The sequence below is a fragment of the Lycorma delicatula genome, chromosome 4 (genome assembly GCF_047948215.1).
Source record: "Lycorma delicatula isolate Av1 chromosome 4, ASM4794821v1, whole genome shotgun sequence".
Taxonomy (NCBI): domain Eukaryota; kingdom Metazoa; phylum Arthropoda; class Insecta; order Hemiptera; family Fulgoridae; genus Lycorma; species Lycorma delicatula.
The window spans coordinates 35092146-35119660 of record NC_134458.1 but is presented as its reverse complement, the minus strand read 5'-3'; the positions used below and the strand labels follow the sequence as shown (position 1 = coordinate 35119660).

General features: G+C 29.4%; 1 protein-coding gene across 1 annotated transcript in view; it reads left to right on the top strand.

Annotated features, from left to right (window-relative positions):
* Drp1 (dynamin related protein 1) overlaps positions 1 to 26313 on the top strand; it is a 38153-nt gene extending 11840 nt beyond the window's left edge. Inside the window, exons 5-13 of the mRNA XM_075362671.1 lie at positions 424 to 524; positions 4401 to 4547; positions 6055 to 6218; positions 8545 to 8695; positions 11744 to 11959; positions 12604 to 12780; positions 14917 to 15217; positions 15898 to 16109; positions 19504 to 26313. Coding sequence (XP_075218786.1) covers positions 424 to 524; positions 4401 to 4547; positions 6055 to 6218; positions 8545 to 8695; positions 11744 to 11959; positions 12604 to 12780; positions 14917 to 15217; positions 15898 to 16109; positions 19504 to 19560 — 1526 coding nt within the window. The 3' untranslated portion in view covers positions 19561 to 26313. The remainder of the gene's footprint in view (positions 1 to 423; positions 525 to 4400; positions 4548 to 6054; positions 6219 to 8544; positions 8696 to 11743; positions 11960 to 12603; positions 12781 to 14916; positions 15218 to 15897; positions 16110 to 19503) is intronic.
* Positions 26314 to 27515: the final 1202 nt, after the last annotated feature.

Below are 27515 nucleotides of genomic sequence, written 5' to 3'. Positions count from 1 at the left end.
ATTGGTAAACTGTATCAGCTTTTTATTTAGCAAAACCTTTGTTATAAAACTGTTTTATGAACCACGAATCAAAAATTGAAGACCGTATCTAATTAAATTAGGACATTATCTTTCATCAAAGCATAAGTCATTTTATTTTTTATTCTGTAGTCTTTATTTTTTAGTACTTTAAACATAGTAAATAATTTAATTAGATTTTAGGGTTTAAGAACCAATAGTAATACACTGGGTTTCTTATATGAGAGCTTAGTTAATGCTTAGACCGACTACAATTTATAAAATAAATACTCATACACTTTTGCTTATATTGTTGCAATGGATACCCACTGCAGGTTTAAAGGATTACTCCTAACTATTTTCAGAATGTATTAGTTATATTTTGTTTTATGAAATGAAGTATTAAAATTCACTTTATTTTTTAAGGTACTGATGCTATAGATATACTCTGTGGAAGAGTGATTCCAGTGAAATTGGGAATAATTGGTGTTGTAAATCGCTCCCAGCAGGATATAAATGACAGAAAGGTAAATAATATAAATGATAAATGTTTAGTAATAAAGAAGTTTTTTCTATTTCATTAGTAATTTGTTTAATAGGTATTAAAAAATTTGTATTTCAGATTTTTTTTCTGAGTTGCTTATTAAAACTGATAAAAAGATTTTTACCTTTGGAATTTTATAGAGTAATAATAAGTTTAGTTGTTAGGTATTTAAGGGATCTTTTTATTAGTTTTATTTTTTTATACTGCCTCATTAATTGGATTTTCGTATAACTACCTAACTGTTAACAAAAATCTAGACTTCAATCCATCAGGCATTATTCAGATTGTTCTGTGTAATGAAGTCTGAGCGATTGTGCTACTTCAGCCCCTTCACTAGCCTGTATAACCTTTATTAGTAAACTTACAATAAGATGATTGTTAGTAGTAGTGACTTAGTTATGCATCACTTATAGTTTGCAATCATTGGTTATTTATCACCTTTCTCAGAAAATTAGATGGTGTCATTTATGACTTTATACCTCTTCTAGTAATAAATTATAACTTGTTGAAAAGTTTCTTATTTTTGCGAGTATAACTTTTACTTTACAATTTCAGTTATATTTCAACACAGTTTCAAATTAAACATCCACTAAGATGTAACAGAGCAAACTTTCTTTATCTTACAACATAGTCAACCTCAAAACATAATTACAAAAACACATAATATTTTAAGCATTTTTCAACCACATCTAAACTAATAGTCTGGGCCTAGACACAATTGACATCATATAATATTCATAGTTGTTTAATGTCTTATGTCTTGCAGTAATTATATTTGGAAACATTACATACAAGTTCACAGAAAAAAACATGCTTTCTCACGGATGAGTGATTCAGTTTTCATCTCACTGTAGTAGTGGTTATTTAATTTATATAAAATAGACCATGGATTTTATTACAAAAATATCTAATATATAGTATACCCCTGAAGAGGTTTGTTTTTGATTGTCTGTAGGTATTTCATTCACTGATAGGTTTAATTGAAATTTTGCTTGGAAAAATGATAAAGAATGTATCAAAATATCACATTTATTTTGCTTACAAACAGAATTTCAAACTTCAAGATAATACTCCAGTTTTCAATAGGAAATACAGTTTACAACAAAATGAGTATAAGTTGATATATTAAGGATTCATTACTACTCTATGGATTCATTTTTCCATAAAACTAAAAAGATAAAATAAAACCACAGGATTAAAGTTCAACAGTTACATTGATAACACTTCATTCATGACATGTAAGCATGTTTGAAAAAATACCTCTGGATTTAAAAAAAATTTCTTCTTCAGTGACTATCTTAAAGTTTTTATTATTTAAATTATGTGAGTGTATATATTCTTTAAGAAATCCCCATAAATAGGTAATTGTGTAATCTTGGTGGCCATTGCAAAAGTTCATTATCCTGTCTGTTTCATTTACTAGGCAGTTCATCATTTAACAACAGTATTATTTTCATGATGAGCCAAAGCATCATCTTGTTAGAAAATACCGAAATCTCATCTCTGGAAAGAATAAGATGCATGATAACATGATTATTTAATACATCCAGGTGATGATTCAATGTACCTTTTAAAAGTTTATTTTGTGTTACTTTGCAGACATGTGCATTGTAAATTTTGTCACATCAATATTATAGAAAATTTTTCTTATCTGGAGACCATTATAAAAAGCATATACAGTTCTTTCTTTTTCTGTACCTCAAGGATAGCTGTATTTTTTTAAAATTCCACTACATGTTTCAAACATCTAAGTCTTCCACTTTGAAATTTATGTTTTGAAGTAAATGTAAAACTTCTAAAACATCTTATTTTGTTCAAAAGCTTCTCAAATGCTATAAGCCAAGGGTTGCAGATATTGTTCTTGGTTGAATAGGCCATGTTTTATGAAAATAATTTCATATATTAACAGAATTATAGGTTAATACTTTTTATTTAATTTTTTGTAATTGTAGAAACAGCTCTTAAAATCAGTATATTTGGTAACTGTATCCTAACAAATGAAATTATAATAAAAACAAATTTTGTGTAATTAAATCTATGAAAAACTATTTTAAAAGGTTGTTTATATCTAACAGAAGCTGATACTTTACGGTAGATTTCTCATGAATTGTTTTATGATCCATGTGAAAATTCAACCACATATGTAAATAAAGTAGTTCAACAGTCAAATATATACCTCCTCACAAGGCACTGTGTATCTAGTGATATTACATTTTTTTCTTGTGGATGTACATTCTTGTATAAATTACAAGGAAAATAACCAAAGTTAACTACAAATGACACACTTTTTTTTTACGAATTATAGTATTTTTCAATCTCCTTTCACAGGCAAATCAACTTTTTTATAGACTGATTCTCACTTGTTTTTAATAATAAAAAACATTTTGTAAATTTTCATAATAATCTATGCATTTTGTTCTTTTAGTTTTATGAACCATTATTTTTCACTCTGTAAACATTAGTATTCATGTTTAATGTAAAATGAATTTACATGATGTTGGTAAATTACAAGGGTAAATCAAATATAAACTGGATTTTACTTTTAAAAAAAATTATATATTGAATAATAAAAGGCAAATATAATTTATTTTTCTACATAGTGTCCTGCTTTAGAAATACATTTTTCCCAGTGAGAAGGAAGGTTTTTTATCACAGCATCGTAGAATGAAGCTGGTTGCGTCAGGAGCCAATTGTGCACAAATCTTCAAATCGTTACCCTCCTAGATCTTTTTTAAGCGACCTAAACAAATGAAAATCATAGGGCGATAGGTCCGGGCTGTAGGGAGGATGATCAAGTTGAGTCCAGAGCATTTTGTCTAGTTTTGAGACTGTTAGAGTTGCAGTATGGGGTCTGGTGTTGTTGTGGAAGAGAATGGCCTCTCGAATCGGTTGGTCTTGTCTTTTGCGGCGATATGCAGTCCTCATCTCGTTCAACAGCTCGCTTGCGTCACTCGTGCAAAAAATCAATGAGCAAAATGTCTCGCCAGGCGTTGTTAAAAAAAGAAAACAGTTGAAAGAACCTTGCCAGCTGACATTTGAGTCTTGGCTTTCACTGGGGTTGCCTCCCCTTTTCCCCGTCAATCCATACTGGTTTGTTTTGACTGGGCAGTGTAGTGGTGGACCCTTGTTTCATCACAGGTTGTTTCCGACTCAAAAATGCATCATCTTCTTTCGAAAACCTTGCTGTAAGTTTCTGACAGACCTCTAAACGTCTCAACTTCTGATCTGTAGTCAAAAAGTAAGGGACCCATCTGGCACACACATTACAGAACTGTAGGTCATTTGAGATGATTGCTTGACAGCTCCCATAATGCATTCTGCAATTTCGGATAGTCTCACTCATCAATCGTCTTCAAGAATGTCTCGAACTGCACAAATGTTTTTGTCTGTAATGCCATTCCGAGGGCAACGATCATGTTCCTGATTTTCCATTCGTTCTTATCCTTCCTTGAACTCTCTGTGTCAGGCAAACACACCAGTCCTTATCAATGTTTGGTCCCCAAACTATGCAGTCAATCTCCAGAAAATTTCTGTTCCTTCACAAGCAAGAATTTTATAATTATGCGTTGCGTAGTGGAGGGGTGTACCTATTGCTCTGATATTGTGAGCGTTACTGATAAATTGGTTGGGAGTGTAGATTGGCTGGTTCTTCCCACTCCTAATGACTCCACCCAAGCGTACTAGAAGCACAGGCCCAGTTCTACCAACCGTAGACGCTCAGGAACAAAAATCCCATTTATATTTGATCTACTGAAATAAGTGTGCTTAAAACTAAAACAATTCTTGGTAACAAAAATAAGTGCAATTTCTGTTATTAAAATTTCAGTTTTAATTGTAAATTTGTGTTTGTTTTTTTCAGTCCATAAAAGATGCCTTGCGAGATGAATCTGCATTTCTACAAAGAAAATACCCAACACTAGCCAATCGTAATGGCACTCCTTATTTAGCAAAAACATTAAATAGATTATTAATGCATCATATTAGAGATTGTTTACCTGATTTGAAGGTATTATATCACTTATTTATAATCAAATACTATTATATTTAAATTACTTTTTTAGGGTGTGTATAAAAAAGCTGAACTGATGAAACCAGACAAAGGAAAAGTACAAACGGGCCAAATTGAATGAGTTTAAAGTTCTTGCTTAAAACTGCAATTTATTGTAGTATATGTAAATACCTTTTTAATATGCATTATAGTTTTAATGCACCTAAAAGTGATTTGTATCATATTTCTTCAGTTCTGCAGATATTATATTCCCCTCTAACTATTTCATTAGTGTTATTTCAGTAGCTTATATTTTAAATTTTCACAGAAAAAGAAATATTGCTTTTACTGTTTTGTATGTTAAATACACCTTCCTCTTAACTGACTTAACCAGTATCACACTGATTAATAAATGTCAGATTAATACTAACTAGTATATATAAAATTTAATTGATATTTCTGATTTTTCATTATCTGTCTTCCACCCTGAACTAACTTAATATTTGTTAATTAATCATATAAATAATTAATGCAATTATAAGATAATTGCATTGCATAATTAATAACATAATTATAGGTAATTAATAACTTTTGTAAGTCCAGTCTATAAAGCTGAAGACTATACCCTGTGGCATTATCAAGTTACTAATAAATATTCATATTTTTATAGTGATACCACATGAATTAGGATAAATATGAATCAGCACAGTGTTTTGCTTGTGTCACTCTGTTTTTTGTTACAATGTTTTGCCTGTCATCATTCGCTGTCAGTGCCATGTGTGTGTGTGTGTGTGTGTGTGTGTGTGTGTGTGTGTGTGTGTTTGTGGATCCAGTTTGTAGATCTGAAAAATTTATCATAAGGTGATTGTAATTTTATATGACATATTCAGAGCTGCATTATATATTTGCTACTCATATGATATAGTATTAGATTGAAAAGATACATCTTAAATTACTGCTAACTACAGTTACACTTCTGTTTTCTTCTGTGTACAAACAGTACTTTTTTCTATGGCAATACTTGCCAAAACAAGGCTCACTTAAATTTTTTTGGGAAAACAAACTTTTGCTAATAACGTAAGCTACCAATTTTTATAAAAACTAGCCCACATACTTCACATAAGCAGTTAACTGGTTGAATGTTGTATTATTATGAGATTTACCTTTAGTATCTCTTCATAAAAGTTTCCTCCAGCTTATTCATTACATCAAAAATAAAAATTATTTTTGAAAAATAAGAATTATTTTTCAAAAAATCAATTTTGAACTTGTTAAACAAAATACCTTCACAAAATTGCTTGCTTATAACATTTCTTTTTGTTACAACCCTACCATTGCCTAAAGAGATAGCAAACACTGAAAAATATAATTGTACATTGTTTGTTCTGAATAAGCTCTTTAATCATAACATTCTGAATAAATAGTAAGTGAAAGCTGGTTGAATAAAATATGCAATACCTTATTATTATTTTATGAAATTTAATATTGTTACTGTAAAAGAATCTTTTTAATTGTATTTTTACAGACAAGAGTTAATGTGATGGTCTCACAGTTTCAATCATTACTTAATTCTTATGGTGATGATGTGTCAGATAAAAGTCAAACACTTCTACAGATTATTACAAAGTTTGCATCAGCATACTGCTCTACAATAGAAGGAACTGCAAGGAACATTGAAACTACTGAATTGTAAGCTAAATTATGCAATTTTTAGTTTTAAATTGTATAATTTTTTTGCCTTAATGCTCATTTTCCCTAGTTTTTCTGTGGTGAAATGAGTATCGGAGTAAATGATTGGCTCATGTTCATGGGTTCATTTAGGCATAATCATTTTGCTTTACATCAATTTTGTACAGTAGCATAGGTTCTTTTCTTTAAGCATTTTGAGTGATTGAATTAACAATTTCACATTTTGAATTGCATTCTTTTGTTTGATAATAGAAATCCACTTAAAAATTCTATCCTTAATACATTCATTCTCAAATTACAGCTGGTAAAGTGATGATGTGTCTAGGCACTATTTTTGTGTGAAAAGGCTGTATCATTCTAATGAAAAGTAACCTAATACAATTTTATTTTGTTTAATACACATGTTGTCCTCAGTCTTTTTATGCTTAGACAGAAAGGGTATGATGGATCTTCAGTAACTGGAGTAACTTCTTATCCAAAAGCATATGATACCTGCCAATTTTTTCAATATTCGGAAAATGGCTACAAACATTTTAACAGTCTCATCTATCCAGTAACATTATCGAGTAAATTTTATCATTACCCTGGTGCTATAAAATATAAATTGACTGAATAATAAGGCAACAAATTTCAGTAGGAAAAGAATTTTTGCATGTTTTTTTTAAGCTAAACATTAAGAAAATGTTATGCATAATTATACCAGAGAAAAACATATCATTGAATAAAGTTGCTTGCTTCATGTTGGTTCTGCTCTTAAAATTTTTATAATGACTATTGAAAAGTAAATATTAGCTTACCTTAGAAACTTAATTGGTCACTTTTTTTTTTAGTAAAATCCCTTTTTTACCATTTCTTGTTGCCTACTGCTTAAATAAGTTTATTAAAATATCTGCAATTGTTTAGTGGTTGTATCTTACAGTTTAGTTATCTGTTGTAATACTCAGTTGCTTTCTTATCGGATAAAAAAGCCCTCCAAATTTGAATTTTAAAAAGAGACATAAATCCTTATTAAAGAGCTCCATTCAGCTGTTGTAGTGTTGTCTTATTGGTAGTAATTAACCTACAATTAATTGTGATCCATCGGCATAGCTGGTTTGGTTATAATTCATATTTACTTTGCCATCATCTCTTAATACATATTGTTTAACTAAACAATTTAATATTATTGAACTCATTTAATCAGTTCAGCATCATAGTTGAACTGTCCCTTTTCATGATATTCACTCTAGATTTTGGATAATTAGGATGCTTCAAAAGAATGTTTGAAAGTTTAACTTACACTTTCTTTGGTAGGTAGAAACAGTCAGCAGTTGATTGAACCAGTTGCTTTTCCTAACCTCATGCCTATCGAGGTATGCCTCGAGTTCGTTTTTAAGGGCAACAGGTGCCCAGGTGCTCACCAACCATGTTACTTTGAAGCAATATCTGTTTCAGTTCCACCTGGCAGCTGATGAGATGTGTGTCTGCGGGGAGTTCCAGTCAGTCAAATGAACACCTGATGTTTGACTGCCCTGCTCTTGGAGGGGCCAGAGACTGAGCCACCCTGGAACTTAAAGGTCAAGGGGAAAATTGGTCACTCAAAAGCAGCAAGTCAATGTGGCGAGAGCCGCATTTTCAGACCATGTGAGAGTTCCTTGATGCTGTTGCTATGTTCAACCAACATCAGTAGGTTACTTAAGGGAAAGACTCCTAACACACTGCTGTGGGAAGCTAACATAGAGAGAGATATATGTGGCTGACCACCAGCCAATTAGGGCTCCAAGCGCTTTAATATGGTGGACAGGTACTCGCTGGCATTCAGCAACCTAGGTGTGACAGCGAATTACTGTCTAGACAAAGTAGATTTTAATTTACAGATGTCATATATATTTTTAGTAGTTGACAGAGTGCGCCTACCCATAGTAAATATATGACAAGTGAGCGGTTGGGACACGTAAGTCAGTGGTGTATGGCACCGCGCTTAGTTCGCTCACACTGTTAGCTAAGCTGTAGGAGTTATGTAGGACACTGGTCGCTAAACTGTTTCAAGGCTCAGTAGCCGTTTGTGGCACAGACATTCGGTCTTATGCTTTAGGGCGACCAAATGGGGTGGTGGCAGGAGAAATGCCAAGCAAACCAATATCTTATCCTCATTTACCTTGGTTTTTTTCACCTTATGTACTTCAGCTATCCACCAAATCTATTAGTTCTTCAGTTGGAAGAAAAAATAAATCTTTTCTGCCCTCTCTTTAGTTATATTCTATCTCTATTTCTGTAATCTTCCATCCAGTCACAACCTCATTTCCATTACAGAATATGATCTTATATAATTCTATTTATTTTATAGGTGTGGTGGAGCAAGAATATGCTACATATTTCACGAAACCTTTGGCAAGACTTTGGATTCAATACATCCTTTGTCAGGATTAACTAAAATGGACATACTTACAGCTATTAGAAATGCTACTGGACCTAGACCAGCACTCTTTGTTCCTGAGGTAACCGCGTGTTTGTTCTTTGATTTATTTTAAAATATCATTGCATAAAACTGATGTTCTGTGTATATTTCTGTATTATCACTAAATTTTATTAATTAGGTTATTTTTATTTGTGCTTTGAAATTAAGTTAGCACTTTTGAGTGTTCCTTCTATATTTTATGTGTACTGCATATACAGAACATAATTGATAGTGAGAGTGATGTTCGTTAAAGTTAATTTGTCTGTTTCCCCTTGGTATTATGAAGATAAACTCTTTGCATATCTTGATGTATGTACTAACATCAAATCTGAAGTCATTATAGATTCAGAAAGTGAAGGAAATAATGTTAATAAAGTCCTGGATGATTCTTTTTCCAAGCAGTTTTGTGTTCTTGTGCAGCTAGTAATGTGTGAAAGTTTTTTTGAATTTTTACCTTCATACATCAAGTATCAATTTTATTTATAACACGTTTACACTTTTTTTTTTTAATTATGTGCGAGTGAAGAAACTGATTGATTATAATCAGTAAAATCATTATTCTTATCTTAATTAAAACACATTAATGTTATTTTTTTAACTCTTCTTTTTATGGCAGAGTGCTTTCAATCATGTTATATTCAGAATTTTTTATAAGCAGCATGGCATGTCTGCCCATAGAGCACTAGTTTGAGTTACTAAATTTTTTATTCTTTTTTCTGTTTTATTTTAAATGTCAAAATTTTACCCTGATGCTTTATTGTAGGTTAAAAATGTTTTACTTTTTTCTACTATGTACAGTTTTATCATAAGATATCTTTGCTATGTCTATAAGTTGATCTGTAAGCTGTCCACTGTTCATGATAATGATCTGTCCAGCAGCATACCTTATGGAAAATAGAGGGGTGGTTTTTAATCTTTATGTTGTATAATGTTTGATACTGCCAATCTGATGTAAATAAATCATGACAAACATTAGTAGAAATAGAAAGAATTAGCTATATCTGAAGTTAATGGTACAAGATTATCAAGTGTTAGAATAATAATGTTTGCTAATTAAATATATTAACTCAGAGTTTTTCATAAGATCTTTGTTAAAAATGGTATAGGAATTGCTAATATAAAATTTACACAACATGTGTGTTTGAAAATCTAACCAGCATGTATAAAATTTCAGCACACCAAAAATATATTTCCCCAAATATTAAGATGTTATTTTGTAACTTTTTAGTATAATAAGAAAATTTTAATAAACATACAATAACTTATTATAAGATTTTGTATAGTTTTGATTCCATTGGAAAGGTGGGAATTGCAAGCTATCAAAATGGTAATTAATTTGATATTGCAACTGCATGCAAAGGATTATTTGTTGGCTAAGCCTATGCCCAGAAGTGAAAACAGGAGGTAAAGTATTTAAAGAAAAAGTAGCAAGGAGACCTATTTCTTTATTCTACCTTAAAACCAGTCTTTGTTTGCAGAGTCTTGATTGTAGATTTTATATTTTATTATTTTGTAGATTTAAAACAGTTTTTTTGTAATATAAAAAAAATGATGAAATTTTTAAAAAAGTTGCCATATTTTTGGCTAGTATAATTAATCGGTAAAGTTTGTAAATACTATCCTGTGAAAACTTGCATGCGAGTGTTGATTGCCCCTTTCTTCTATCCTTTCTCTTTCCATATTTTTATGCCTTTTTCATTAGGTAGTTACTATGGAAAATGTGACTGCATTTCCATCATTGTGCCATGTTAGCTTTTTTGGGTCGCCTGTTTTCAGTTTATTCTTTACCGGGGTACTATGGTGTGGTCACTGCACCTGTGTAACTATCCAGGGACTCTTGTGTTTTATTTAGGGATTGCACACAAAGGATAATAGTGATTGAGGTGTCTTTAACAGGTAACTCCATATCTTATTCTCTTCTTAAAATTAAATAATTTAATCTAAACATATTAAATAGCTACAATAGAATTTGTTAAAAATTTTAATTAATACTATTTCCATTATATTTTGTAATGAAGTTGTGGGGAATTATGTCATGGTCTGTTTATTTTGTCGGTATAGTCTAAGATCCGGCAGCTGACTTCTGCAGGTATCTGTTTTTTTAATGAAACTCTATTTAAGTGAATGATTAATGATAATTTAATACATTACTGCCGGGTTGCCTAGCAGAAATTAGCCACGATTACCTTTAATTAAATATATTGTAATTAATTTATTTTATGAATTGCAACAATATTTTTTTTTGAGTTAATTAAACGTCATTTGAAAGAAAATTATGTGAAAAATCTAAAACAAAATGGTTGCCACTTCTCAGTCAGCCACAACCTACAGTTGCCAGGTGTAAGCAGGTATGTTATTGTTAATTATTTACGCTCATGGTGTTTTCCAAGAAAATTATATACTAAATTGAAATGTAAAATCTACTGTACACAATAGTCGTGCTGCAGTCTTGTTTACAACATGAAGCAGCTCGCGCATTCCTTATCTCTTGTTTACACTCATCCAGACTGAAAGTAATTAGTTCAAATAATGGAAACCACTACTTGCTGCCATTTTTTTACAGGCAACCATGTGTTATTGTGTACAGAAAAAATTAAAGTTCAATTTAATCTATAATTTTCTTGAAAAACACGATGAGCATGACCATAAATAATTAACAATAACATATCTCTTTACACCTGGCAACTTTTAGGTTGCGGCTGACTGAGAACTGGCAACCGTATTTTTTTACATTCTCCACATCATTTTCTTTCTAACAATGTTTAATTCACTTTAAAAAAATATAGTTGCAATTCGTTAAAACAAATTTATATTTAATTAAAGGTAATTGCAGCTAATTTTTGCTAGAAAACACGGCAGTAATGTATTAAATTATCATTAATCATTCATTTAAATCTAGTTTCATTAAAAAAAAGATGCGTACAGAAATCAGCTGCCTGATCTTGAACTAGTAGTGGTATAGCAGGTAAAGTTTTATGTAATATTTCTGATTGCTATTTTAAACTATGTCTAATTATTATGTTTTGATAAATTGATTTTTTTAAATTAAGTTTATTTTTTATGTATAATGTTTTTGTTGTTTTTTTAGGTATCTTTTGAATTGCTAGTGAAACGTCAGATACGAAGATTAGAAGAACCATCTCTAAGGTGTGTTGAATTGGTTCATGAAGAAATGCAGCGTATAATACAGCATTGTGGCACTGAGTCTCAACAGGAGATGATGCGCTTTCCAAAGTTACATGAGCGCATTGTTGATGTAGTCACACATCTTCTGCGTCGACGACTTCCAGCTACTAACCAAATGGTAACATTTACAATTATGCTGTAAATATCTCAGTTGTTTGCAGTAGTAATGTTTGATTTAAAATTTTTTGAATATCAAATTCAAATTGTTATAAACAGTGATTATTAGAAGAGATATATAATTCAGTTTAGGTGATTTTTTAAAAAAATTAATAGAAATTTTGTTAGAGAGATTGGATCATGGAGAGATCTGCATTAAAAACTCAGAACTGTGTCTGCCACATATGCAGTATGTTACAATGAGATTGTTTTACTTCAATATCCAATCAGAATAGCTCATATTTGTTATTTGTAACTATATCCGAATCATCGCTTACATTTTCACCATAGTTTAGCTTTTATACATCAACATTTTGTGTTGGAGTTATTTGGAACAGGTATTTCAAGATGATATTAATAGTTAATTACAATTTGGATTGGTAATTATAAGGATCATTAAACTTTAAAGGTGTAATGAAAATGCAATAATCTAAATGGTCATTGAGTATACAGTAATATTTAGAAATATGTTAAGATCGAAACAGATTGATCTGGAGGCTGCATGTATTTTAAAAGTAATTGTAGTTTTTCATATGTTATCATTAATTATTTTTTCATCCAACTTACTTGCTCGATAAGAGTATTCATATTATTCTATTTATGCAGGTTGAAAACTTGGTTGCAATTGAACTGGCATACATTAATACAAAACATCCAGATTTTTATAAAGATGCAGCTCTTGTTTCTTCACTCTTAAAGTCAGTTGAAGAGGAAGACTTTCTTAAAGCTGCTCGAAATAAACGACACACTTTACATTTATCTGACATGGAGGAACAGCAAAAGGTAAATTATTTTAAAATCAGTTAATTTATTTGTAAGGTATTATAAATTATAATTTTATTGTGTGTTAGTAATTTTTTTCAGATGTCTTTAATGTATTCAAGGTTTTTTTTTTGAATATTAGTCGTTTAAAATGTTTAACCCTTTTGAGTCTCAAGGAAGTATTGTTACCCTGATGTTTTTCTAAAATTTTACACGATACCAAAATATCTGTACTTCATTTCATAACATAATTTATTGTTTTTAACTACAGAATGTAATTAGAAAAAAAATTGGAGTATGCTTGTATAAACTTTTATTGAAGTTAAAATAATGGTAGTTTACAATAATATCAATATATCACTGCTTTCAGCTATCAAAATTCAGAACAAGTATCGTGTTTAGTATTGTTTGCATTTTGTTCAAGGTTCTAACTTTACTCTTTGTTTACAGCTTTTGTTTATGTGTATTAGTGTATTTGGACATTCTTTATTTGATTTCAATTAACATTTTAATATATTTAGTTAATATAATTTTATATTTATGTAATAAAACTTACACGCTTTAGTTATACAGCCTAACCTGTAGATTTGTGTTTAGACTTGAATAATTTTCATCTGTAAATAATATACATTTCCTCTTTGGTTTTTAATTTTGTTTAAAAAATTTATTTTACACGTAGTTTTGTTATTCAAGAAGTGAAAAATATTTATATTATAGAAAGTTAATTTTTTTACACTATTTGAACAAGCAAAAATTTGAATTTTTCAAATTATTTTTAAAGATTCAGTACAAAAATTTCAGTTCATTCTTCAGAATCTATTTGGAAATTCTGTTTTTTTGTTTTTTTTTGATAATTTTAATTTAAGAAGGAATTTTTTATGACATTTTTAAAGAATGTTTGCATTTTGTTTGTATAAATCTGGCTGAGGCTTATAGCAAGCAACGCAATTGTAGGATGAGGGTCAGCGAGTTAAAGTAAATTATAATGAATAAATTGTTTAAATTTCAATAAAATTATTTAATTCTTTACAAGGAGAAAGAGAAGTTTGTTTTTGTGATAAAATGAAAGTATGAAATATTTCTTGACAATGAGTTAGGGATATTAATATTATAATTTTTTTTTACATTTAAAATTGAATATGAAATTATCAGTTTTGTCTATAAAAGTTTATTCAACATAATAATAAATTAATCTCAGCTTTTTTGAGAATATCAATTAAAGATAATTTTTTTATAATAAATCTGAAATAATTTTTAAGTTCTTTTTTTATGAAACAATATTGTATAAAAAAAAGTTGAAATTAAAATTAAAGTAATAAATTGTAGGAAATGCTCTGTAGTAAGAATGTAAAAGAAACAGATATTTAATCAGGATTTGGTGATGCTTTTCTAGGTACGCAGAAACAATTATCCTTGTGAAGACATTAACTATTCAGATCTCTTTATAGGTTAATTGTTATCTGCCATACTCTCTTTTTTCCACTTTTCCCTATTATTTGTTCTTTAGATAGGTAACATGGGAAATGTCTGTCAGCCACCTTCTCACCCCATGGTAATATCTTATAGTAGCCAGGAGGGCAGTTGCTTCTTTATTATGGCTCATGAGGTGGTAACTCTGCCTGGGAACTCTGTTTTTGTCAGAAACTAGCACAAAATGGTCAATTATTTTTTCAGTTTTTATATTAAAAGAAGTATTTCAAATAATTTGCTCACCTTTTAGTTAAATATTTTTTGTAGTCAAGTGATTTGTGGTTCTTCAATAAAAAAAAAATGTATATAATTTAGGTATTACTTTAACGGAATGGAAAAAATCATGAAATTACAAAATACTCAAAACTTTAAAAAGACCAGAAAATGATAATCTCAGCTACAGTTGATTTTTACGTTTGCTTTGAAAAGGTATTGTTGATAGTTACTTAACTTGTAAGAACTAGGAGTAATTTCCAAAATAATCATGTTTGATATCTGCATTTTTACATTAGCTCAAATATAAGTTAAATTTTCCTTCTAAGCAAATTATATTCAAGTTGAGAACTTCTGTTTGGTATAAACATCTTAATAACAGTTTTTAAAATTGTCAAGTTATTGATTAATTTTAAAATTTATATAAAAAAGATTATTTCATAACTATTGTTTAAGTACAAGTTTTCTTTTCAGAATCACATAAGATCTGCTCATTCAATGGATAATCCAGTTGTAAATAGCATGGAAAGAAGTTCTTCAGCTCAAAGACATACAATCATCGGAGTTAGTATATTTCCTAAACCGCAGGATGCATCTGCAAATCCTTCAACTGATAATTCTCCACTATCAACTCCCACACATCATCCTATGGAATCTACTAGTTCAGGGAAAGGTGTTCTTAGTCCACAAAAGCCTATAAATCTTTTACCCGAAGTTCCTACACAGACTTCAAGAAAACTTTCAGAGAAGGAACAAAGGGATTGTGACGTTATCGGTAAAAATAATATGAATTGTTATTATAAAATAAGGAATTTCTTTTTCTGTTAATTAAAATTGCAATTAATTTATTATTTGAAGGTACTGTAACTTCATATCATCAATTATTTTTAGATTTGACCCAAATTTTCCATTTTCAGTGTTATTTTGATCTTTTTGTATTCAAATAGTGAATTATTGTAAATAATTTACAATAGTAAATAGTGTAATTTACTTCTAATTACACTGGTTTCATATCCCATTTATAAATATAAGTTTTTCTGTAGTGTTAAACTTTTTTTTTTTTTAATCTGTTTAAATGTTGAATTTATATATATAAAGTTATACAAAAAAAAATAATAACTAAATAAAATAATACAACTATATCAAAATAATATAAGTTAACCAAGTAGTATAACTTGTCATTTTACTGTACAATAGAAACTTCACTCCTGGACACATGGAACTTTGTGTCATGAAGCACTGAACATGTAAATTGTTATTTTTATTTAACATTATTAGTTATGCAACAGAATAATTATATGTACATTACTGAACAATTTTATCTTGTTTTGAATGATATAGAATTTTATCATAATATAACTTGATTGTTCCTGATACTTTTATTAATTATTTATTTTTAAATCATAGTCTTTTTTACAATCTAAACTTAAATATCACATTATGTTTTTTTTACAGAACGTTTAATAAAATCATATTTCTACATTGTTAGAAAGTCTATCCAAGACAGTGTACCAAAGGCAGTGATGCATTTTTTGGTTAATTACATTAAAGATAACCTACAATCTGAATTAGTCACACATTTATATAAGTCTGATAAGGCAGAAGAACTGCTTAGTGAATCAGAACATATTGCACAAAGGCGGAAGGAAGCTGGTGATATGCTTAAGGTAAATTATTATATAAGCAATTTTTTGGTTTCTTTTTTATTTGTTGTGAGGTTTAATCAAATTTAAACAGTAATTTTGCTATTCTGTGCAGCAAGCGTAAAACAAATGCAGCAAGCATTCTGAGCTAAATGGTTGAGTGGGGGGTTAATATTTATTGTATTAGAGAGGGGGAACCAGCTTTTTTTGCTCCTCTGGTTTGTTTTGTCATCAGTACAGCCATGAGTGAAGAAGAGGTTCCATTGTCTGTTGTACAAGGTATAATTATATAGTTTTTAACTAATGAAGACGTTAAACCTGCGAAAATTTTAACTCGTTAAATGTAGAGTCTGTGTATGCTGCGCAGTCCGAAAACCGAGTGTATACGTGGGCCAGACAATTTAAGGGCGGGTGAGAAAGTGTAGAAAACAAAAGACATGATCGACACCCAAGGTCAAGTCTCACAGCTGACAACATCCATGCCGTTTAAGAGCTTATTGAAGCTGATCACTGGTTCAAGTTGGATCACTGGTTGAAGAAATTGTGTCAGAAGTGGGTATCAGCTATGGCAGTGCTCAATCCATTATCACTGATCATTTTGGCTTTAGAAAGATTAGTGCTCAATGGGTTCTGAGGTTGTTGACCAAAAATCAAAAACAGGTCAGGTTGGAGATCTGTAAGCAACTTCTGAATCTATTTCGGCAAGAACGAGACAGTTTTTTGAGGCGCATCATCACATGTAATGAGACATGGGTCCATCATTACATCGGAGTAAAAAATGGCAAGAAAGGAGTGACAAAGGAAGGATGAGGGCTGCCCAGTGAAGGCCAAAACCCAACTGTCAGCTGGATTTTTTTTGAGACTCAAGGGGAGTTTCATTCATTGATCTTCTCCACAATCAGTGAAAGATGTATGCGACTTACTATTGCCAACTGCTACAGTCAACAAAAGACGGGTTATGTCCATCAGAGATGTCATCCTTCTCCATGACAGAAAATATATTAAATGGAGGAATCCAGAAAGGCACTAAAAGAAATCTTTTGGTAAAGGTAACAGGTCCGTTTAACAATCATCTTTTGTAATACTGCCCACTGACACCTAAACAGATGTTGTTCCGTGAGGAGTTACCAGACCCAGGTTAGGAATGCATGGGAATGAAAGGTCTCGGTCCACTGTTCTCATCCTTAACTGGAGTCTGGTCCTGTAGGTAAAGAGGATAGGAGAATAAATACTCCGGGGAAGACCAGTTGACAATCAGCCTAAGTGAGACATTAGGATGTCAGTCTGCAGGATGTGAGTTCTGCGAGAGAGTATTCCACGAGGAGATCAGTGTAGGAGCGAATCTCTAGTGTGTACAAAGTTTGACACAATTAATGTGACGTCATAAATAATTTAAGTACATGAAAACAAGAAGTGGTTTGGTGAGTTACTGTTAGACTATAAGTGAAAGAAATAATGTCCACGAGGAGATCAGTGAAGGAGCGAATCTCTAGTGTGTACAAAGTTTGACACAATTAATGTGACGTCATAAATAATTTAAGTACATGAAAACAAGAAGTGGTTTGGTGAGTTACTGTTAGACTATAAGTGAAAGAAATAATGAATTTCATTCTTAATCTGTTAGGGTATTTTTATTTGTGAACAGCAAAGGTATTTGCAGTAAAAGAACTTTATACTTGTCCTATCTGTTGTACTATTGTTGTTAATACACAACTAGTAGTTAAAAGTGTTAAGACTAGTCGTCATGCTTATGTCTTTTTTCAATGGGACTGAGTTCTGCTTTTCAGTATTCAATTACTTGTGAATAAATTCTGATGATTACTTTAAATTATGTCTTGTATGTAATCACTGTTAGTTTATATTAATATTATTATTACTGTGGTTGTGATTACTATGATCATTATTTGTTTATTATTGACGTCTATTATTTATTTTTTTGAAGCTTTAGAAGCATCGACTGCTATGGTCATTAGTCCCTTCCACATCAAAAAAAATAAAAACATACTTTTCCCTACCGGTTAAAAATCATGGGATTAAAACCCCAAAAGAAACACAAAATGGCAAGGGTTAGATTGTCCTTACCAATTAAACATTGACCTTACCTTATGAAACATTGTCAAACAATCAAATCCACATCAAATAAACACCATGAAAATTGCCATTAAAAATATGAGAAAACACCAGTATAAAAACATAGTGTCAAACACATAATGACAAGGGTGTAAAGGGCCCTTGCCACTAAATATCACACATCACTTGTAGTAGAAGATGTTCAAAGAACATTAAAAAAAAATTGTTTTTGTCACCAAATTTTTCAGTTTTATGTTGTAAACAGTTGTAATACATTTCTAGGACCTGTTTTAATTGATTTTTCAAGTCAAAATACATAAGAAACCATCAAGTTTACCCTTTATATAACACTTTAAAAATTTCAGTATGACTTCATTTCACCAGGGAAACTGAAATAATTTTTTATTAGCTGTAAATAATTAACAAAGCATTTTAAAATGTATGATTGTATGAAGTTTTTCCTTATCACAAGTTCTAGAATCAGTTCCCAAATATTTCCCTTTCCTCCTGAATCATCTGAATAATGTAATATAATAAGCTCAAAATAAATTTATTTTGGAATTTTTATTTTTGTGCAACAAATATGCTAAAAATACCTTGTTGATTAAGAAAAATTTAATTGCTGGCCAGGGGTAAGTAGGCAATTCGTAAAACCATTTGAATAAAGGAAGCACCATAATAGTGCCTGTAATGGACTACTACCCAATGCTTATAAAGGTGGACTACTTAAGTAGTTCACTGACAGAGTGCATTCAACTGTACCATCCACTGTATTTTAATATTTTATATATTGTCAATTTCAATATGAACACATCTTCTGGAAATAACCCATCTTCTCTCCAGATATGATTATAGAAAGGTATGAAGCATATCTGATGTACAACAGTTATCTCCTAGTTAACTTCAAGAGTTTATTGCTCTGGTTTAACATTACATTTGTAACAGTTTAGCTCAGTCTCAGAGTTAGATTGATTGTTCACCTTCATCAATGTTCTGTTTACTTTATTCTTCACCCTTTCTTCCCAGGGTAAACATGATGGAAACTGAATTTCCTTAGGTATGCAACTATGGAAAGGCATTAGCCAATAAAACTTCTACTTCCTTGTTGAGATGGGTATTTTCCTTTCCTATTTGAGAATATCCGGATAATGGCCAAGGTACTTTTAAAGGAAAACCAAAACCTCCTTTTTAATTTTATAAACCTGGTCAGTTACTTGATATAAAGGAGGTCTGAACATGCTATAGTATTGTTGATCTTCAGAATACATATTGGGAGTCAAAAATGATAAATTTTTGTGTCTTTTTAATTATTTAATTGTATAAATTATTAACCTAATTTTTTTTTCAGGCTTTACAGAAGGCAAATCATATTATCAGTGAAATTCGAGAAACACATTTATGGTAAAAGATAATGGTTGTATTCACTTGTTAATAGTCACTGAGCATTTAGACACCAGTTGTTAAACATAATTTATACATAAAGACTTTCAAACAGTGTGTGCTGTAAACAAGTCATTATAAATTTACGTTCAGTTTTTTATCTCTAAATCCCAGTTATAGATTATTTTTGTTATTACATATTTTGTTTTAATACCAGAAACATTGCTAGTTGTCATATCTAATTTGCTACATACTTAATTTCATTTGATCTGTACTGCTCTTTATATAGACTTTTTTTTAAATTCAGTTATATGTCCTGTTTTACAGTTTTACTTATTACATTGTTTTATACTAGACAACTATTATGTAAATTATTTAATGTATATTTTCAAAAATGCATATGTTCTACTAATCTAGTCTACTCATGTTTTAACTGAAAATTAAAATCTGTTCTAATTCTATTTACACTTTACTACATGCAAATATTTTAACCTCACATTGAGCATTTGTTGATATAAATAAAAATTGTACAGTTCTATCTAACACTTATCCTAAATTTTATAACAAATTGTGTCATGGAAATTTTATATACATTACATTCTTATATTTGTGATTTCTTTTTCTTTTGTTAGTATTAAATTATTATTTTTTATATTTTTTCTGTAAAAATTTATAGCATATTTAATGTAAAAAAACGAGTATTAAGTGATCTACATGCATTAATCATATTTATACTTTTTTTTTCAAGATGTACTTACTTAAATTCAAAATTCCAATGTTAAATGATTATTATAATAGTAATAATAATTTTATTATTATTATAAAAAGAAAAATTGATTAAAAATAATTATTTTCATTTAATATTTTATTCATTTAAATAATTAAGTTACATCAACTGCTTGGTGAATAACTAATAATAAATGACACATGCAGTGAAACTACACCAACATTGTCTAACTTAAATAATTTATGAGTATTTTCTTTTGGCACAACCATTAGGTATTGCTTCAGAGGATGAGGTGAAATAGAAATTTTATAGCATGTGGAAAATGCCATGCCTGACCAGGATTTGAACCCAGGACCTCCAAATGAAAGGCCAAGATCCTTCCACTCATGCCACGGAGGCCGGCAATTTATTATAAGAGTTACTTTATTAAAAGTAGCTTTGGTCACTGGCATTTTATTGTTACTTCACCCCCCCAATTTCCAGGAGACTATTCCCCTAGATATTACCAGTGCTGTGAAACAATCAGGTTGTTATGGATTTACTTTAATCTTACCCAGAATCCATTGTAGTTTCCATGTGATTAATAAGAATGTATTTTTAACTTATTTAGCAAATATCTTGCTTTGTAAAATTTTTAACTCTTCCCATATACTTTTCAAAGCTATAATGTCATGATACTATGCTGTAAGTGTGAATAGTTAAACATTTCATTTGGTTTCTTTCACACAATCCTGGAACAGACAAGGGTTTCCTTAGGAAAGCCTTTTAGACTGTTCTCAGTTGTCTGTTTTTGTATAGTAGAAAAAAATTTTATTGCTACAAATATTTATTGCTGTTTGGTCTTTAATTTCCTTATAAGCATTATCTTTTTTTAACCTAAGTGGACTATTTGCAGCTAGATCAGGATGCAGTTGGCTGTAGACATATGAAAACACATACCAGAGAGCTCTATGAACTCTAGTTTTCTGGTTTTGTTAGGATAACCAATTATTTCCATGTACTTCTTTTATCTGAAATAGTCAGGTTTTTTAGTTCTTTAATTTAGTGGTTATTTTAATTTTTTTTATTATGAATCCTTAAGTTTGCAATCTACTAAATCATGTACATGGAGAAGCTCATAATACATGGGCTCTTCAGTGCTCACCCCAGCAGCCCAAATCTGTTATTAAAATGGCTGTAAGTATCTAATATCTCATTTTGAAATTGGTTTTTTGTTATTACAACAACAAAAAATATAAGTAACCCCATCTAGAATATATGACAATTGATGCTTGAAAAGATTGCCGTTTTAAGCTGTACCCACTACATTGGCTCATGTGTTTCATTTAATATTTGTTTCTTCCATTAGTTATTAAAAGGTTAGTTATATATTTTTAAAATTAACTTTATTATACAAGATTTATTAAAGAACTCTAATTAGTATGAAATAAAAAAATAAATAACTCTTAACACTTAAGTATTTGTATACAGGCAAACTCCAATATACAAACATAATTATATTAAAATTGGAGTTTTTAACTTTTTGTGTATTTTGATTCGTAATCAGAATTTTTAGGTACTAAATTTCTAAGTAATACAATGTGAGCATAATCTAAAAATTCCTTTGAAATTATTGTAACTCTTGAACAATATTGTATAATATATATATATGATAAATTGAAGAAAGTGATTTTCTGTGGTTAGATTACTAAGTTTTGTCCATTTTATTTTTAAATAACCTGCTGCTACTTTCCAATTACTATGTTAATGCATAGTTCCAAGTATTAAACAGAATGAGAAGGGTGGGTTATTATATATCTATCTGGTATTTGTATCATATTTCTTGTGTCATATTTTTATAGAGTTTAATCCTCTACCCGAATATATAGGCTTATCAGACATACAATGTTTTTGTTTGATTATCTTGGCAGCGTTGATTATAATTTGTGGGTGGCACTGAAGTAACTTACCCTTATTAAAATCTGAGTTGAGGGATGTGTCAGGTTACTTTTCTTTTATGTAGGAGGTATTTTTGTAGTAGTTACCAGGTATGCGAGTCTATATTTCTGGTTACATATATTTTTATATAGGTACCAGAGGTACCTATATAAAAATCCTACTAATACAGTAGGTAATACAGTAGTACTAATACAGTAGTTTTCTAGGTTTGTTGAGCCTATACTTTTGATAGTGAACTGATTACACTGGGTTTACTAGCCCCTATACTATTACTTATGAAGATATTTTCTTAGCACAACATTTTTTTTTACATTTTTTTTATTCGGATATATAATACATTGCCCATGAACTTTCATTTTCGAGTAATTTACTAGTATATAGACTGCAGTATTCTTTTATATTCAGCCAAGTACTTCTGAACAAAAAGACAATTGGAAGAAAGTTTTTAACATATTAAGTGCAGATTACTGAATTAAACTTCAGCGATAAAATTCAGAAGTACTTATGGTGTGCTGGGGCTGAAATAGATTCAAATGGCTATGATCTTGAAACAGTTGAAGTCAAGGACCAGATTTTGTATTAGATAATGAAGTGAAAAAATGGGTAACTTGAATGAAAATGATAACTTATTGAAATTAGTTTTAATTGAATTCTTGCGACTCAAATGACGATGCTGAAGTCCAAGATTCTGGCAGTGATTCACATGTACCTAATGTTTTTCATGGGAGGGGGAAAATAGAATTTAGATGAAACACAGATCAATAAAAAAATGCTGCTATCAGGTAAGAGGTTTATCTGGTTCAGTGACCTTTGCAAAATATAACTTTGTGTTGACACTAAAAGCAGTCCAACAAAAATATTTACAAATCATTATTGATTACTTAAATTTTATATAAATCACTCTATCTTTTATTATGTAAATGTTATATTTTAATTTGAAAACATTTAAGTAATATAAAGTATTATATTAAAATTAATTTAAACTTGTAACTTTTCATCCATTTTTTTTATTTATACAAGTATTACTTTTAAAATATTCTTTTCTATTTTTATATTTGTACATTATTTTACTGTTATTTTCTTTACATGATTTGTATACAAATAATTTTTCTGTTATAGTGTAATTTTTATTATTTATTTAATAAACTTGTATAAAAAATCTAGGTTTGGTCTATATAATCTATACTTCTGACTAAAAAAAAATTTCCCATTCTTCTGGTGAAGATTTAAAATAAAACTTGACCCTAAAATATATTTAATAAAATCTAAAAAAGGTTGTAAAAATAAAATAATAAATACGCACATTTTTGCTCCATAACTAAACTACTTAAAGAACATAAATTATTCTGTAAAATTATGAAACAATTTCTGATTAAGAAGTTTTTAATGATGAAAGTATGGTTGAGAGGCTGAAAAACCACATACCGCTACTTCAATATAAATGCAGTTAATGATGAATCATTCATAATTTTATTATGTCAAATATAACGCCATTACAGTAATGTGATAATACCACCGATATTATTGTTTTGTGATGTTTATTTATCTAATCATTAGGGTTTTTTTTGGTAGGTTCTTAATATGATGTTAATATTCAGTATCATTAATTTATAACTGTAGTATAAAAAAAGTAATTTTATATTATCAGTATATAAATTTTTATTCAAATTTAGAAAAATGTTGATATATGTGAAAAAAAGAGAAAACCAAAATATGATAAAATAATGACTTTTGTATAAATTTATACATTCAGCATTAGTTTTTTAAGTATCAACTTGCATAAGAAATAATATTTACAGTAATTACTACCATACACGTGTATATAAGCTAGTATAAAGTTTAATTACAATTCTCAATTTGTTGCACGATAGTTAAACAAAACTTAATTTTAACAATGTATTCAATATTTCCAGGAACGTGGAATATTTTAATAAAGATTTTCAGATTTCAATTTCAATTAAAAAAAAGGTTTAAATTCTAATTTTTTTCCTGCAGTTTTGAAGTCTTAACTCTGTTGTTGGACTTTTACACTTGTTGATATAGTTTGTGTTGCTAATACACTTCTAATATTGTAATCAAAATTCTTTGGTTTTGAATAAAAAATTATTTCTGGATATTTTTAATAATTCATCTGTTACACATGCAGCACCTTTAAAATATAGGCTAAAAAAAGGAGTCCTAATAAATGGTCGTGTTAAAGTGTTACTGTGCTACAATTTGTACAATTTTAATAAATAGAAGGTTCAATTATTTTTTGTTGGTAGTAATTGTTTAGTCATCTAGAGATTATATTATACAAGGAACAGAATAAGATACTGACTAACCCTAAAATAAGATTTTATGTTATACCTGTTAACAGTCCCTTTTTTTATAATTTTGGCTGTGTGTTTTTCTTATTTATTTTAACCAGTTATATTTTATTTGCCAAAGAATTATGTATAACTAATTACATTTTTTTAATCATTATTTTTGTAGTCATTAAATTTATTTTCAGTTTTGAATTTAAGTTTATACTTATGAGTAATAATTTCTATATTAATGAATAACGAATTATTGATGCTAGGTGTGGTTTCAGTCTTTAAAAAAACTTGATAGTAATGGAAAAAAAATACCTGCTATAAAAATGTTAAAGAACCCTGAAAGGTTCCCATAAACTAAGTTCACAACAAAATTTCAAAGCCCATCTGTCCAAATATTGGGCAGATGGTTTTGAAATTTTGTATTATAGACTTTTTTTAATTTTGTATTATAAAATTTGTATTTCTCATCTTTCTCATAATTACCCTGTCTTCCATTATTACACATTACCATTCTTCTTTATTTTTTGCTGCTGTGCATCCAGCACCTCTATAAAATTCTCCTTCCATTCCATAAGTTGCCCTGTGTTGTATTTACTTTCAGTTTCTCAACAGGTTTCCTAGCAATCTGCTCTCATCCATCCTTCAATACATTTTCCATTATGATTCTATATTACAGACAATGCCATCATCATTTATGAATCTTTCTCCTCATCTTTATGAAATTATCAACAATTTTTTTACATTTTCCCAAGTTGTAATATGTTTCTTACATTCCAAGTTTGAATTCATGTCATTTTGTCCTTAGTAATATTAATTCAAACTATTATTACCTTTAATTCTATCCATTTAAGGTCTTGATCGAGTTACATAACAACTAAACTCTGGTGTGTGATTTTGGTTGCCTTACGCCAACCTACAAATTTGGGAGGCCAGAGCTTTTCGTTTCCTATCCAAGATCAGTCTTTAGGTACCAACCATAACATCTTCATACACATCATAGGAGTAGAAATTACAGATAAACTTTGTAATAAAAATTCATTTTTTGTCATTTATTGACTGCACACATTCAATATCAGTACAACCACCAAGATTATCTTTTAAAAAATATTTAAGGGCTATTATTCAGAGAAATATTAGGTATTGTATTCAGTAATATCCTGTTTTAAATTTGTATTTTTATGTAAATATATGCTTTTTTCTTAACATAACACATCTTGCATCATATACCTTTATTTTGATCAAAAAGTTTATATTTGTTAACTACTTACAAAAGCATTACATTGACCGCTATATTTGTTATTTTCAGTTGAAGTTGTAGTATATTTAAGTACTTGACATAATAGTTAAAAAATTGATCAAAAATCAAATGCATACATATTTCCAGTTAAGACAATTATGTTGATTTTCAGCATGATCTGATCGGTTGCAAGAAAAGGATCAGTATCTTAATATAAACTTTAATAAATTGTAAGTTAAATTTAAAGTATTGTTACTATTATCAAAATAAACATTTTTACATGTTGGCAATATTTAAAAAAAAAATTGCATTATAAACGTGTAATATTTAAAATTGTGTAAGATAGCTTGACTGATTGATTATTAGCTTTGTATTATTCATTTGTAGTGTTCAACGTTTTATTTCATGAATTATGTATTTTTATTGCATTCATTTCTTTTAATGAAACGACTAATACGATACATATATTATTGTATCTTATGTAAAGCTATTCATAAATTTGTATTGTTTTTCATCATCTTTGTTTTTTGTCATAAATGATTCATTTTAGTACGTTTTAAAAATAAAATGTTGTAACAAACCTGTTGTATACGATTATTTTCTGAGTTGTGTAATTTTTTCTTTACTTGTCATATCTTTTTTTTGTAATCTCATTCTTTAATGTTTATTATGAGTTATGTAACAAATTTTTTAATAGTAGTTCTTACTGTTTCACAGTATAACCTGTATTCATACTTAATTGTCCATTGATGTTCTGTCATACCCTAATGATGTGTTTAGAATATCCTAACTAGAACCAAGATGATGTCTTTAAATACTTTAGGGAATATAAACATTAATTCCAAAAATGTCCTGCATAATCTAGATATATCCCTGAACTATCAGCAGAACTGTACATTTTCATATCCTTATAAAATGGGATTTATCAAGGAACATCCTATGTATCCTGTAGGTACCTAGCTATCTTGATCGTAAGGACATCCTGAAAATTTCCTTGTACAGATGGGAATTGACTTGCTTGTCTCTAATTTGAATTCTATTTGGATAACTAGAAAACTTAAATTTTGTAGTTATTGCCAATGGAATTCAAAGGAAAAGTTAGCGAAAATTGTTTTTGTTAACCTCTTCGTTGGTTCATAAAGTCAGGATTGGAATGGGGTGACAAAACCAGAAGACTAACATTAAACCTAGCTGGTCAGTCTCTTTAGGGAGTAATGTATAAAAGAGTTTTTTCTTACCTCCAAAGCAATGAAAAAGATGCAAAATTTTGAGAAAAGCCATTGTCAACTCAATTCATTGTTCTATCATTTCCCACAAAATTAGAAAGCTGAAATTTGGAATAATTGTTTGAAGAGGCATGTCTAGAAAAAAATAGGCAATTTTTTTCTTTTTATTAATACCTAGAGGATTAAGGTAAATAAAGTTTACCTCATATATATTGTTACTGTTTAAATGTTTAAAAAACAGTTTATTCCTCTTCAGTAGAGATGGAACGCTAAAATTTCTCAGTACTATTTACTCCAGTAATACTCAGAAAAATATATAACCTAAATTCAGGAATTTCCCTTTATACCATTCTTGTGAAGATTAAAGAGGACAAAAAGTTGCATTTCCTAATATCCATATGGCTTCAATAAGTATTGTAATAAAAGCTTGAAATTAATCCTAGATAGTCAACATTTGTAAATGAAACCTTTGAAACATTTGGTTTCTCTTTTAAAGTACTCTTGGAAAAAATGAAGATGGTAATTAAAAAGAGCGTAAAAATTGATTATTTA